The sequence below is a fragment of the Geotrypetes seraphini genome, chromosome 9 (assembly GCF_902459505.1).
Source record: "Geotrypetes seraphini chromosome 9, aGeoSer1.1, whole genome shotgun sequence".
NCBI classification, from domain to species: domain Eukaryota; kingdom Metazoa; phylum Chordata; class Amphibia; order Gymnophiona; family Dermophiidae; genus Geotrypetes; species Geotrypetes seraphini.
This window is the reverse complement of record NC_047092.1, coordinates 165,406,197-165,422,086: the sequence shown is the minus strand read 5'-3', so window position 1 is coordinate 165,422,086 and position 15,890 is coordinate 165,406,197. Positions and strand designations below refer to the sequence as shown.

At 42.1% G+C, this 15,890-nt stretch overlaps 1 protein-coding gene across 1 annotated transcript in view; it reads right to left on the bottom strand.

The window, feature by feature from the left end:
- Positions 1 to 1,252: 1,252 nt before the first annotated feature.
- Positions 1,253 to 15,890, bottom strand: part of OTOL1 (otolin 1) — a 70,298-nt gene continuing 55,660 nt past the window's right edge. Inside the window, exons 7-9 of the mRNA XM_033957783.1 lie at positions 10,458 to 10,547; positions 5,514 to 5,585; positions 1,253 to 2,151 (exon numbers count right to left, since the gene is read on the bottom strand). Coding sequence (XP_033813674.1) covers positions 1,253 to 2,151; positions 5,514 to 5,585; positions 10,458 to 10,547 — 1,061 coding nt within the window. The remainder of the gene's footprint in view (positions 2,152 to 5,513; positions 5,586 to 10,457; positions 10,548 to 15,890) is intronic.

Here is a 15,890-nt window from a genome sequence, read left to right as displayed (position 1 = left end):
TGAATATTAATAGATGTCTCGTTTTGATGAAAAAAATAAATGGTCACGTTACTTATGCATGAAAGCGACAATGAATATCCTGAGAAGATCAAGTGGTTCACAAGGAGCGTGTAAAGAGCCCCTGTTGTAATGGATTTTGCTTATCCAAAGCACAATGCTGTTGATGCAAAGCATGCATAATAGCCAGTGGAATAGAAAGGGGGAGGTGGACTGCCCCGGGTGTGGTCTTTGTGGGGGCATTGGCACCTCTCTGCCCCTCATGCCACGCTCGTGCCCTCCATTCCCCACCCCCTCGTACCTCTTTAAATTTTCACCAATGTGAGAAGCTACTCTGGCCTGCTGCTCCCTCTGAAATCACTTCCAGGTCGCGGGGCCAGGAAATGACATCAGAGGGAAAGCCAAGGTTGGAGAAGCTGCTTGTGCTGGCAAAGATTTAAAGAGGTACAAGGATGAGAAGGGAAGGCGTGAGTGTGGCATGGGGGCACAGAAGGAACAGGGGGTAGCGCAGAAGAAGCAGGGGGAGGCAGAGAGGATGGCGTGGGGAGCACCACCACCCCAGGTGCCTCCTTCCCTCACTACACTACTGACTATAGCTCTGTTTGAATCACAAAGAAATCTTGGCTCTGCCCATCATGTCTCTGAGTTGAACTTCCGGAGTTTTCCATGTCATTCAGTACAAGACGTGCGCAATCGCATTCCTGCTTCTCAACCTGTGGCCTTTTCGAATGTGGTCACCTTTGCTTTCATTGTGCTAGATTGTTCGCTGCTTCAATGAGAAATATATTAGAGGCTAAACAAAACCAGATTCAATGTAAATATACTTTTATTGTCAAGTATTTCAAAGGTAACTCAATATTCGGACAGTGCATGAAATACAATTTGCTGTATTATTCTGAAACATCCCAATAAATCATTTGTTTTACATTTCATTAAACATTATTTTCACAACATTGGTTTCAACCACAAACTGTGCATATTTTTCAACGTATGCAAGTTCTTTTTAAGAAGACTACAGAAACATTTCTGCTAACGTTTTAAGATGAATCAATTATTTTCCTTCTGAATTTATCACCCCAAACATTTTCTAAACATTCCAGCATTCAGTGATTCATTAAATATCACTCATGCATTACAAATATTTAAATATATTTTTAAATGTACAATATATTTTATTTGGCTGACAGAGATTTCAGTTGTTTTTCCTTAAAGCTAGAGAAATAGCAAATGCTTTTTAAAGCCTTACTGTACACTTTTACAGATACATTTCTGTGTCCTCATCTGGGTACAACAGGTAGCCTGAAAATACGCTATCATCTTCACCACTAACGTAGACCCCATTCCAGTCCCTGGCCACCTCTAACCAAACCTGATCACCAGCACCTAGTTTCAGAATGACCATAGAGGATGCCTGGTCTATCTCTTGGCCATAGAGCGTTTCACGGCTCTTAATCTGCTTTTTGTTTTGTACAACAAGGCTTATTCGAGCAGGCCGGCCTCTCACCGTCACGTGAAAGGCAAAGACGTAAGCCCCTGCAATGGTGCAGTTAAATTTCCCCAATACCGGGCTGTAATCTTCTTGCTCATTGTAAAAAATCCTGTCAAATTTGATTGGCGCATTTGGTGGCGGAAACGGCTTGGACAAGCCGACGCTGAAAGCGGATCTTGCAGCCTTCGAGCTGTCGCCTTTGGAACCTTTCGGACCTCTGGCGCCTTTTTTTCCAGGTGGCCCCCGAGCCCCTTTGCCCCCAGGGTTGCCCTTTGGTCCAGGAGGTCCCACGGTACCACTTAGCCCAGAATCCCCTTTTTCCCCTCTCATGCCCATGTCACCCTTAACCCCGGGTCCTCCATCTGTGCCATTCGTACCATTTTCCCCCGAATCTCCTTTGCATCCTTTCTCACCCTTTATGCCCCGATCCCCATTATTTCCTATTTCTCCTTTGTCCCCTAACTCTCCACACTTACCCTTTTCACCTGCCTCCCCTTTGTCGCCTTTGTCTCCTCTCTCACCGTCTAACCCCGTGAAGCCCTGCTCTCCTTTATCACCCTTATCTCCTTTCGTACCATTCTCACAGGTTTCACCTTTGACTCCTTTTTGTCCCTTTAATCCTGGAAGGCCAAAATTCCCTTTGTCCCCTTTAGAACCAACCTCACCTGAAAAAAAAATAAAGATACAGTGGCATTATTAATTAATTATACACTGTGCGGGCAATTCTAAAACAAGGTATTCAAGATTGCATACATAAATGCACAATAAAATTAATATTTAAAAATAAGCACCACAAATATTATTCTGTAAGAGTGCTTGTAAGGAGCACCCTCCCCCCCCCCCCCCGGATTCTATAATTGGTGCGCAACATTTACCTATCCAAAATTATACGCTGTTCTGCGATGCGCATGCAACTGAGTCATGTAGCGCCAAAATAATTGGGTGCTAAAAATTATTGGCATAAATTAGCAACCGTTTCGATTCACCCACGCACCTTGCTGAGAGCCATTCTATTAAAAATTCACACACAAATTTTTGTGTGTGTAAATCAAAAGGGGAGTGTGGCCATGGGAGGGGCATAGGCGAATGGGAGTGTTCCCTAAAGATGCATGCAGTATTACTGAATACTGGGGGGCAATACTTGATGTGGAATGATTCAGTGAGGTTGGGCTAGGAATGATCCCTAGTCACTTCTGCCACTACTGGCACCAGATTCAAAATAATAATAATAATAATAATAATTTTATTCTTATAATGCCGTAGTAGTTCGAGGCGGTTTACAACAAAGAAGGGCTGGACAATCAGCGAATAGGTACAATCAGCAAATATAGATACAATTTAAATAGGTAAGCAGGATATAGGTACATTATATAGATACAATGTATATAGGTGAGCAGGATACCGAGGAAGGCATAGAAAACGAGAGGTCGGGCATAGAGGTCTTAGGTTTCAAATCGGTTAAATTGTTTTTAATAATTTTCTGAAATTTAGGTAGGATGAGGAGCGCGAGATAATATTGTCCAGCCAATCATTTAGTTGACCTGCTTGGAAGGCAAGTGTTCTGTTCAGGTATCTTTGGGGCTGGTGACCCCTAGTGGTAGTCATGCCTTTTTCCCTTCTACAGCACTCCAGGGTTAGTACCATGAGACTACTGCTGGAGTTCACTGGCGCCATTTTGAACTTAGTACAGGCAGGGGTAGGAGCAACTGAGGATTGTTCCTGGCCTGGCCCACTAGACCCCCAGGGGTTGACCAGGTTGATCTGAAACAATCTACTGGGAGGGTGGGGAGTTGGGGGGAAGAGAGCATTTGTGCGGGAATCTGTCATGGAGACTGTCTGAAGGGTGCCTGAATTTGGGGAACCATCCAGGGAAAATGTCAATGGGTGCAATCTGGGGGGCTCTAAGTTTAGATTAAGCATCTGGTGGTATCCGTCATGAAGGGTCTAATAAGGATGTATTGAAATAGCCCAATGTTGTTTATGACGTTGTCTATGTAATATACACCATCAATCCACAACGGCATATAATAAACTTCAAAGTGCCTAATTTCTAAGCAATCTTTTTTTCTTCAGATAAACGGATGCTTGCCTCTTATTTGTAGGGGACCCGTTCTTGAAAAAGCCTTCGGGCGAAACTTGTTGAACCTTAAGGTCTTTCCCGAGGTTCAAAAAAAGAATGAAGAAATAGCTAAATCTAAGTACATAAGTTTTAAAGTTGTATAAGAAAAGTTTATTGATTTGCACAAAACATAGAGTATAGAGCACAAGCACTTAAGCCAGAAAGAGAAACAATCCTTCAAATAATTTGGCTGGTGGTTGGCTGGAACTGAAGACCATAGAGGTACTTATCTGAAGAAAAAAAGATTGCTTAGAAATTAGGCACTTTGAAGTTTATTATATGCCGTTGTGGGTTGGTGGGGACTAATAAGGAGCCATCTGAGGGGGTTATAGCAAAGAGGGGCTTTAGGGAGAAAATATTTCAGCCTGGCCCCTTTCAGTAGCAGCCCCAGAGCATCAGACTGCAGCTTGGTGACCCAATGCTCTTGGGATGGAAAAAATAATATTGTTTGCAAGTAGCATTATTTTTATTTTTTTATTTATTTATTTTTTTTTTAAGAACAAAAATTTTCTATTTATTTATTGCTTTAGGAGACATATGTGGAGCGTTTTTTAGCGCCAGCCGTGGTGGTAGCAGCTCTGATGCTCAGAATTCTATGAGCGTCAGAGCTGTTACCACCATGGCTAAAATCCACACTACAGTTTTGTTTTGTTTTTTTTAATAAATTATTTATTCATTTTCAAAATTACATCAAATGTATATATATATTCAATCACATTAACAATAAATACATCATTTTACATTCTTTCATTTGTACAGTACATAAATTTTTATCCCTCCCCCTTCCCACCCCTCCCTACCATATATTCCATAATCTTATAAAAAACATATTAATAAAATATCCCTCACCCTACCCAAATTAAAGTAGCATTATTTTTGTATATGGAAGTGACCAACCCACGGGTAGAGATATTGGAAATTTAGCGCGCACTAAACCGGTTAGCGCACCTTAATAAAAGGACCCAAAAAATACGACCACGTTACTCCGCTGTTAGTTAAATCTCATTGGCTTCCTATAAGCCATCGATTCACTTTTAAATTGTTGCTTTTGGTGTTCAAAGCTTTAAATTACAATGAACCCCAATTCATTAACAGATGGCTTATTCCTTATAGTACGACACGCTCACTTCGTTCTTCCTCAACTAATCTTCTTACAGTTCCATCTATCAAAATGATAGGAACCAGAAGACAGGATATGTTCTCAGTTAATGCCCCTCAATCATGGAATCTTCTACCCCAACACATCAGAGAACTAAAAGACCTAACTCAGTTTAAAAAAATGCTAAAAACTTTTCTTTTCAAAGATGCGTATGGTTATTATGAGCAGTAAAAATTGACAATCTTATATACATTTTCGGTTTTTTTCTTTTTTAAAAAAAAACCAGCCACCTCTTACCCACCTTTTGTTTTTCCCTTTTATGTTTCTTCCTCTCTTCTATCAAAATTGTAACTATTTCCCTATTTAGCCTCACATGTCTTGTATGTTTTTACCCTCACATTATTGTGAATTTAGGTTTTTGATTAGTTTGTAAAGTATGCTTATTGTCTATACAACAAATTTGTTTTTATGTCATTTTTAACATTGTACTTGTTTCATTTATTAATACATGTTATTTTTATTGTACATCGCCTAGCAAATTATATAGGCGATTCATCAAGACTTAATAAACTTGAAACTTGAAACTTGAAACTTGACCCCTAAGTTATTGTGGTTCCTTTTTTGCTTTTCTGTTTTGTTCCAAATCACATTATACCTTCAGTTCTGATGAATATTATTGATAATGTTGAAAATTTTTAAAAAAAATATATTAAGTGGATTTCATTTTATTTTCTGCATTTTACTGAGGGATTAATGAGAAGGAAAGAATGAGAACATTGTTTGGGGGTTGTAAGATATGTTTTACGCACCTTGTTCACCAGGCTTCCCTGGAAAACCAGGAATCCCATTGACCCCTTGTTCTCCAGATTCCCCTTTTTCACCTAAAAGAAGACAAAATAGTTTTCTGGGGGGGAGGTTATATGCATATTATTTAATTATATATTCAAGTTATTTCACTTAAAAATAGAAGTCAGAAAAAACGACAAAGAACATATTAATACAAGGGGATGCTGAAAGGTTCTCAGCCCAACCAAGAAGAGAATGACGTAGATATGGTTCAATCAATGATCTGAAGCAATGTCAAAACACAAATTTTGTTTCTGCAAATTGGCACTTAAGTGGCAAAATAACACTCAGAATTTAGGAAGTTGGTTGGGCTGAGAACTTTTCAGCACACCCTCATATGTAATAAAAGAGAGCCACGTATAGGACAATCAAGCCATTGTGACATCACTAATAAGGATGGCTCTTATTGGTGGAATGAGGCATTATGACATCACAATCTCAGCTCTGGTTACCAGAGACTGAAAGTCTTCACACTGCGAGGGGGTGCTGAAAAGTTCTCAGCCCAGTCAAGAACAGAATGGCGTGGATATGGTTCAGTTAATAATCTGAAACAAGGTCAAAACAATGAATTTTGTTTCTGCAAATTGGCACTTAATGAAGTACGATAAACACTCTTTTCAGCTTCCGTGGCAAAATAACACTCAGAATTTAGGAAGTTGGTTGGTTGGGCTGAGAACTTTTCAGCACCTCCTCGTAGACCATCAGGAAAAAGTAGGCCATGAAAACAATATTCATTCAAGGCGTGTAATGAAGATGTCCATGCTAAAGCCAACTGTATGCCTCCAGTTTCATGACACTGAGAAGGATATTTCAGTGGATAAATTACACTTATATGGAGAAATTTCCCTTGTGACAACAGCAAAGCAATTGCAAATCCCGATATTTACTTAGGTTTTGAGTTACTATGACTTTTTTTTTAATATAGACACGGAATAAGAGAAGAGTCAAAGGGGAGAAGGCTAGAGAAAGCAGACTTCTACAGTCTGTGCCCTGAAAATGGCAAAGACAAATCAATATTAGGTATGCATATGTAGTATCACATCATACCGTATGCTATGAGTTTATATTGTAAGGCAGACTGGATGGACCATACAGGTCTTTATCTGCTATCATCTACTATATTACTATGTTAAGATATCAAAGTTCACCTACTGTCCCAGGAAAGGGACTTGGGAGTTATGATTGACAAGTCGATGAAGCCGTCCACGCAATGTGCGGCGGCGGCGGCGAGAAGGGCGAACAGAATGCTAGGAATAATAAAGAAGGGGATCACAAACAGATCAGAGAAGGTTATCATGTCGCTGTACCGGGCCTTGGTGCGCCCTCACCTGGAGTGCTGCGTCCAGCACTGGTCGCCATACATGAAGAAGGACACGGTACTACTCGAAAGAGTCCAGAGAAGGGCGACTAGGATGGTTGGAGGAGCTGCCGTACAGCGAAAGATTAGAGAAACTGGGCCTTTTCTCCCTCGAACAGAGGAAATTGAGAGGGGACATGATCAAAACATTCAAGATAATGAAGGAAATGGACTTAGTGGAGAAAGAGAGATTGTTCACCCTCTCCGAGATGGAGAGAATGAGAGGGCACTCTCTAAAGTTAAAAAGGAAAAGATTCCGTACGAACGTAAGGAAGTTCTTCTTCACCCAGAGAGTGGAAGACAACTGGAACGCTCTTCCGGAGGCTGTTATAGGGGAAAACACCCTCTAGGGATTCAAAACAAAGTTAGACAAGGTCATGCTGAACCAGAACGTACGCAGGTAGGGCTAGTGTCAGTTAGTGCGCTGGCTTTAACCAGAGGGCCACCGCGTGAGCGGACTGCTGGGCACGATGGACCACTGGTCTGACCCAGCAGCAGCAATTCTTATGTTCTTACGTTATGACATGTCATTTTATTGTTAACCTGTTGTTGCTAGGTGCAATCGACTCGTGCTTGAGTTCTAGCAACATGATGAATTGTGGATCTAAAAAGAAATCAGTTTTGTGCTAGTCTGGAAAGGTCCCCATGGTTGTTTTCAACATGTCCTGCTATCTGATTGCATGTCGCTCTCTTCACCTGGTTCCTCTCCCATCTTCCCAAACATGATGTCCTTTTCCAGTGATCTCTCTCTCTCTTCTGATTGCGTGACCAAAATAAGACAGTTGTAATAGAGAATGACACGGTGACAAAATTCATCACCGTTCCCGTCCCCGCGGATAACCGCGGGAAATAATCCCATGTCATTTTCTAGTGTCTATTTCAACCTCGGTCCTTCTACACCCGCATTCTTCAAAGCAAAGCTTGCGAGTCAGTGGTTGTGGCCATTCATGCTCTGATTCTTATGTGAGCCAAGGATAATGAAGCCATTGTGATATCACTGATGTGATTGGTTCTTAGGCACTGGTGGAATGAGGCATTATGACATCACAATATCTGCTCTGGATACCAGAGACTGTCATTCTCAACATCAGTCCTTCTACACCAGCATTCTTCAAAGCAAAGCTTGCAGGTCAGTGGTTGTGGCCATTCATACTCTGATTCTTCTCTCTCTCCTTAAAGAATGACATGAAGATTGTTTACCGCAGTTATCCGCGGGGACGGGAACGGTGATGAATTTTGTCACCGTGTCATTCTCTAAGTTGTAACTTCATCACTTGGGTTTCAAGTGACATAGCCGGTTTGATCTCTTCCAGAATCGATTTGTTAGTTCTTCTGGCGCTCCACGGCACCCCTAAGATCCTTCTCCAGCACCAAAGCTCAAATGAGTCAATCTTCTTTCTGTCTTGTTTCCATAGCGTCCAGCTGACCACAGAGAAAATGAGTGTATGGACAGAGTCATTTGGAGTGTTACCTCCTTGCCTTTGAATACTTTGTTACGAGCCTACATTGAAGAGTGACCAAGTGCTATTCTGCAGAGTATTTCCTCCCTGCTAGTTGCGTCTTTGTTTACAAAAGAGCCCAGGCGATTGAAATTCTTTACAACTTCTATTTTATCGCTTTCAAGCTCAAAATCTTCACCATTTTCCATGTTCATGATCTTCATCTTGTTTATGTTTAGTTCTAATCCCATGTTATGACTTTTGACTTTCACTTTTCTCAGTAGATAAAGCATGTCTTCTTTGCTGCTAGTGACGAGTGTTATATCATCTGCAAAGTGCAAGTTGTTTATATTTCGGCCACCAACTGTGAAACCAACACTCTCTTCTTCCAAATTTGCTTTTCTGAGGATAGTTTCATAAGGTGACGAAATGCATCCTTGCCTGATGCCACATTTTATTGGAAACCGATCAGTGTTGCCGTATTCAATTCTCACTGTAGCTTCTTCATTTTCATATAGGCTCTCTGTCAGCTGAGTTATGTGTTTGGGTATTACCATTTGCAGTAGAGTTCTCCATAGTGCACTAGAGTTCTCCATGGTTAATTGTGATTCACACAGTCAAAAGCTTTGCTGTAGTTAATGAAGCAAAGGTAAAGGGGTTTTTGGTATTCTTTGCTCTTCTCCAATATCCATCCAATATTGGCAATAATATATCTTGTTCCTTGACCTTTTCTGAAACCAGCCTGAACTTCGGCTAGTTCTTGCTCAACATATGATTGGAGCCTTCATTGTAATATTTTCAGCAATATATTGCTGGTGTGTGGAATTAATGCAATTGTTCTGTAGTTGTTACAGTCCTTGGCGTCACCTTTCTTCACTATAGCTATGATCTTCTAGAGATTGTTAACCTAGGTTATTAATACGGTAACTAGATCTCATTGCATAAAAAGAGACCTATGCTAAAATAGCATGAGCTAGTGATAAAGTAACCCATAATGGTAGTCCACCTTGAGTAATGCATTGAGTAATGGTAACCTTATCTCAAAAAATTTGTTCTGGAAGTAGAAAAGGTTCAAAGAAGAGCGACTAAGATAATAAAGGTGATGGAACTCCTCCTGTATGAGGAAATACTAAAGAAGTTAGGGCTCTTCAGCTTTGAAAAGAGATGGCTGAGGGGAAATATGATTGAAGTCTACAAAATCTTGAATGGATACATGTGGATCAATTTTTTACTCCATCAAAAATTACAAAGACTAGTGGACACTCGATGAAGTCACAGGGACATACTCGTACTTTTAAAACCAATAGGAGGAATATTATTTTCATTATTTTCAGAGAATAGTTAAGCTCTAGAATGCATTGCCAGAGGATATGGTAAGAGCGGTTAATATAGCTGGGGGGGGGGTTTACAAGTTCCTGGAGGAAAAGTCCATAGCCTGCTATTGAGAAAAACATGAGGGAAGCCGTTGCTTGCCCTTGATTGGTAGTATTTGGGTTGTTGCCAGGTACTTGTGACCCAGATTGGCCACCATAAAGACAGGATACTGGGCCATATAGACTATTGGTTTGACCCAATAAGGCTATTCTTATGTTCTTATATTCTTATGTCCATGTTGATAACTATATCCCTTAGTGAATCAAGCCATTATGAGCAAAATACTGCAATGATGCTGTCGACACCAGAGGCAAAATGATGATAAGTTTCCAATCTAAAGAGATGGAGAAACATTGCAATCAGACAGGTGAGTTTAGGAACTAAAAGTTTCGAAAGCCTCTTCAGTGTGCTTGTCTTTCATCATATTTATACTACCAACAGAGCATATGACAAAGTGCTGGGCAAAAGTGGTATATATCAAATTTTATATGGAATTTCAAAATCACAAAAACAGCTCAGCCTGTACTCGGCAATCAGAAACACTTGGCAAGGCTTATGGCTGCTGAATCATATGTATCTCCAAGAACATCTGTCAGAAAAACATGATGTACCCTGGATGAATTTAGAAATAGTGCCTGCCGAGATTTCCAAATATTTTACACGTCTTTTAAACTTTTAACCTTAAAAATCATCATCTGTCATATAAAAACTCTGGAAATCAAAAAGTAAATGCATACCCTTATCTCCTCTGTTGCCCTTCAGACCCTGTGGCCCAGTAGCACCCACTAAACCTGGGAGGCCCATATCCCCCGTTTCTCCTTTTGGACCTGGAAATTAGAGAATAAAAATAAATCAGGCATTGCACCAACTATTCAGGGAATGACTGAAAAAAAAAAGAATATTATTTTATGGCCTATAAACATGAATTTAGAAGCAGTGCAAGTTATTGGACAATGTGACAGACCCATCACTACACACAACCTTATATTGAAGTATAGCATAATAGAAATAAGGAGCCTTTTACTAAGCCGGGGTAAAAATTGCAGTTACCGTGGCTTAAAGTGTGACTTTAGTGCACAGTAGGTGCAAATTTACCCCCTTTTGCAAAGCCGTAGCGCGTTTTTTAGCCACACCGGTAATAGCTCCGACACTCATGGAATTCCGATGAGCGTCAGAGCTGGTTACCGCCACGGCTGCGCTAAAAAACGTACTACGGTTATGTAAAAGAGGGGGGGGGGGTTAATGTGGCATCTACTGGGGGCATTTCTAATGTTACAGGTTATGTGTTAATATTCACGTTAGTGCATGGTAACTACTCCCAATTAAAGGGGAAGCACTTATTTATTTATTTCAAACATTTTTAATCCGCCTTTATCCAAGGCGGCTCACAATATTACATACACCAGGGGTGTCCAACCTGCGGCCCCGTGAAGTATTTAGTGCAGCCCCGGTCGAGGGCGATGCAGTGTTTTCCTCTGCTGCCCTCGGGTGTTTACCGTCTTGCCGGCTCCCTCCTCTGTCTTGCTGCAGCGTTTGCACATTTGTGCGGCCCCCAGAAACGTTTTTTTCAGCCAACGCGGCACAGGGAAGCCAAAAGGCTGGACACCCCTGACATACATATTTCAAGGCTTGCACAACATAAAGATCCTCTGCATCAGCAAAAATCGTAAGATTACACCATCTCAACCCATAAATTACATTTAAGGGGAAATTCTGTAAATGGCATCTATAATATAATATGAGGCTCCTTTTACAAAGGTGCGTTAGGGCCGTAACGCGTGGAATAGCGCGCGCTAACTGCTACCACCGCCTCTTGAGCAGGCGGTAGTTTTTTGGGTAGCGCGTACTAATCCGGTATGTGCACTAAAAACACTAGTGCACTTTGGAAAAGGAGCCCATAATTTATAGTTTATTATATCCCGCCTTTCCCAAGGCGGGTCACAGCAAAATAGAAACATAGTAAAAGTCACATATATAACAACAATTTCAACCATCATAAAACAAGACAATAATAACAGGCCTCCTAAAAGTCACAAGAAGGCTACCAGCGCCTCCCCTAAACACATACTCATTCAGATCCCATATGTCATCCTACAGAAAAGATGGGTTTTTTTTGAAACATTTTCTTAAATCTACTCAAATTTATCTGTCGTTGCAGGTGTCCTGGGAGCTTATTCCACTCTTGGGGACCCACACAGGAAAACATACTAACTCTAGACACCGCCAGCCGCAATTGCTTCGCAGTTGAGATGCGTAACTCAGCATGAGTCACTGAGCGCAGCGCGCGCCGGGGTTCATACGACAGAACGCTATCCATCAAATGCCTTGGCGCCTGATTGTGAATGCAAAGATACACCGTAACTGATAATGTATGAACAAGTCGATGTTCCAATTTCGACCAAATATAAAGATACATAGCATTCGGTCACACAATCACACTTGCGCAATCGAAACAGAGTGCGAACAGTCGAGGTGTCTATCACATGTCAATCAGGCTTAGGTGCCTCTTACAGAATCGCGCATACCGGCGCCTAACTTAAAACTTAGGCCCTCTTTTACAAAAGTGCGCTAATCGATTTAGCGTGCATTAATTGGTTAGTGCACCTTAGTAAAAGAGGGGGTTAGTCACCTGTAAAATAGGCCCAGGTTTTAAAGGCCTACATTATAGGTGCCTAAGTCTACTATTACTATTTATCACAGGACATACAAACATGACATATACCCCCTCTTTTACTAAGGTGTGCTAACTGATTAGCGCACGCTAATCGAATTAGTTCCCACTAAATGCTAACACGTCCAAAGACTAACATGCACGCATTAGCGTTTAGTGCATGCTAAATCGATTAGTGCATGCTAAATCGATTAGCGCGTGCTAAATCGATTAGCGCGCCTTACCCCCCCCCTCTTTTACCAAGGTGCACTAAGCTTTTTAGCGCGCGCTAAACATGTGCTAAACGCTAACACGTGCATGTTATCCTATGGATGTGTTAATGGTTAGTGCACGCGTTGATTTAGCGCATGCTAAATACGTGCAAAAAACGCTTAGCGCGCCTTTGTAAAAGAGGGCCATAGGGTTGGGAATGCAGAACCCGAGGTGAGAGGAGTTAGGAGTTGAAAGCAGTGTCAATGAAGTGGGCTTTTAACTTAGGCTTGAACGCTGCCAGAGACAGAACCCAGCATATGTCCTAGGCGGTTCATAGTCATTCGCGCGCGAGACTTCAGCGCGCTGACATTGCAGCGCCGACAACTCAGCGCAAGACCCTAGCGTGCCACCTAAAAAGTGACTTTTAAAGAGCTCCGACGCGGGGTGTGAGGAACCCCCCCCCAGTTTATTTTATACTCTTTGCGCTGCCGCTGAGGGGGATTGGGGGGGTTGGAACCCTCCATTATAGAGTAAACTTAACTTTTTCCCGATTTTTTAGGAAAAAGTTAAGTTTTCTCTATAATGTGGGGAGGTTCTCCCAATGACAGCGCCCCTCCCAATGACAGCGCGAACAGTCTGAAGTAAAGTGGGGGTTCCCCCTCCCACACCCCTTGTCGGAGCTCTTTAAAAGTCACTTTTTAGGTGGCGCGCTGGTGTCTTGCGCTGAATTGTCGGTGCTGCAATGTCGGCCCGCTGAAGTCTCGCGTGCTTTTGTCACCGTCCCAGGCATATGGCGCAGCAAGACAGATGGGAAGGAGTCTGGAGCTGGCAGTAGAGGAGAAGGGCACAGATAGGAGGGACCTTTAAAGGCTCCTTAAGAGAATCACGCCTAGCGGTGCCTGAGTCCTTCTCTGCACCTAAACACGCCTACTTTGGCATTAGGTGTCATATGATAGGTGTCTACATTTTCTAGAATCGCACCTAAAGGGATAGGCACCTATTGCCCATTTCATTTTTTTTTTTTTCAATAATGAGCTTGTTAAAAGCTCATAATTGAAGCCAATTTACTGATTGTTTGTTTTTTCCAGTGTTTGATCATTACGTTTGAACCAGGTCAGCTTTTTTGAAGTTTCGACATCTGTGTGCTGATTGGAGAAGGCTGACCGGATATGATGTAATTTTGACGTTTTGCGCATTGTTGGGGGGTTTTTAACCTCCGCTGGACTGTATCCAGTTGCTTCGGGGCTGTTCGCTTAGTGGCTGTACACTTCACTGATCCCCCTGACGAGCCAATGGGTTGACGAAACAAAGTCACTTGTTGGGAGGTTGGAAGAAACGCGACAGCGTTGGAACTCAAGTTGTCCCTTTCCAGCTAAGTCCTTGAGCATGCTTCTGGGCGGCAGTGCCCTTTTCTAAACCTAAGCTGTGTGTGAGGGAGGGTTTTTGGGGGTTTTTTGCCTATGACAGTATGTAAAGCAGTTTATCTTGTACCTCTTGGTGAATGCACTGCTACTTTATTCTGAGGCTTTTTTCTTCCTCGTATATTGGGTGCATGCTGGGTTTGAATTGGGGTGCCTCACAGTGGCCAGGATCTTACAACACTTTTTTTTTTTGATTTATTAAAAAGCCTACCATATTTTTGGTAGGTGTTTACATTTTTATCACAGAACATTCATAAGGCATTCTAGATTATTTCCAGGACACTCTCTGTAAACTCCAGCCTTAAACCTGCGTTAGTCAAATGCAAGATGAGATGAGACAGGATGAGATTGAATTACATCAGACTTGACATTCTTTAGTCCCTGAATAAACAGCACAATTTGTTCTACTGATTGGAGATCCTTTTCTTTGCCTTAATTAAAGTGCTCCGCTGCCTTTTTTTTACCAAGATGTTTTCCTACGTCTGTTCTAAGTGTAGTTTGAAAACCTCATTCTTGCTTTCTTTTTCATTCCTCATGGCAGACGTTAGGGGATTTTTAGAGGACATGCGCTGGGCTTTGCTCTCAGGCCCACACATACTTTGTACCCGTGGGCCTACAAAATAATTTTCAAAGGCCAAAAGTTTTCCTGTCAAAATTTGGGCCATTAAGAGAAAGTGGGTAATTTATACCCACGTGAATCGTACCTGCTATGAAGCATGACGGTTTAGGTCCAAATTCTCTAAACAGCGCCTAAGGTTAGGCACCTATTATGGTGGCGCCCATCTAGATAGGCGTCTAAATTGAACAACAAGCTCAATTAAGTTTTTTAATTAGCAATAATTGAAACTTAGGCGCCTATCAAGAAAGAGCAATTCTGTAACAAGGTGCCTCTAAAAATTTAGGCGGCTTTCAAAAAAATAGGTGCTATGCATGTTAGGTGTGGGCGTGGCTACGTGTTAGGCACCTTGTTATAGAATCGCTGCTCTTAAGCGTGCTTAAGCGCTCACATGGCCGCCTAACTTTTAGTTGGGCCTAGAGCTGGCCTATTTATTGGGCACCTTCAAAATAGGTGCCCAAATAGGTACCGCTCAGCGCGATTCACTAAACAGCTCCCAATTTTATATAAATCCTATGTCGGTACCTAACTTTTGCCCGTTAGTCTTTAAGGGGTTCTCAAACCAAGTCTCAGGATACACCCAGCCAGGGCAGGATTAGCCAATAGGCCAAGTAGGCACGTGCCTAGGGCCCGAAATGGTCAGGGGGGCCCGATGAAGGAGGGCATCAACATTGTTTTTTCCAAACGGCGATGGGCCCCTCCAGCATCGATCGGCAATGCGGGGCCCCCCCCCCCCAATCGGCAATGCGGGCCCCACCCCGATCAGCAACGCGGTCCCCTCCCCCCATCGATGGAAAGTAAGACAAGCAAGCAACATGGGTAAGAAAGGTAATGGGAACTGTAATTGTGCAAGCGGTGCTGCTTGCCCATAGCTTCCCTCTGACGCAGCTTCCTGTTTCCGCCTGGATGCATGGTGGGGTGGGGGGAGGGCAGGGGGCCCAGTGTACTTGTATGCCTAGGGGCCCTTGATGAATTAATCCTGCCCTGCACCCAGCCAGTCTGGTTTGCAAGATATTTATAATAAAAATGCTTGTCTCCATTGAATGCAAATCCATCTCATGCATATTCATTGTGGGCATTCTGAAAACCTGACTAGTGTGTCCTCCCCCTCTCTTTTTTTTTTTTTTTTTTTTTGCGAAAGGTGAAAATGTATTCATTTATTTATTTATTTCAAAGTATTTGATATGCCACCTTTCGATAATTACATCAACACAGTTTTACTTGTTAATTACATTTTATTATGTTATCATCGTAAAGCATATGGGGACAG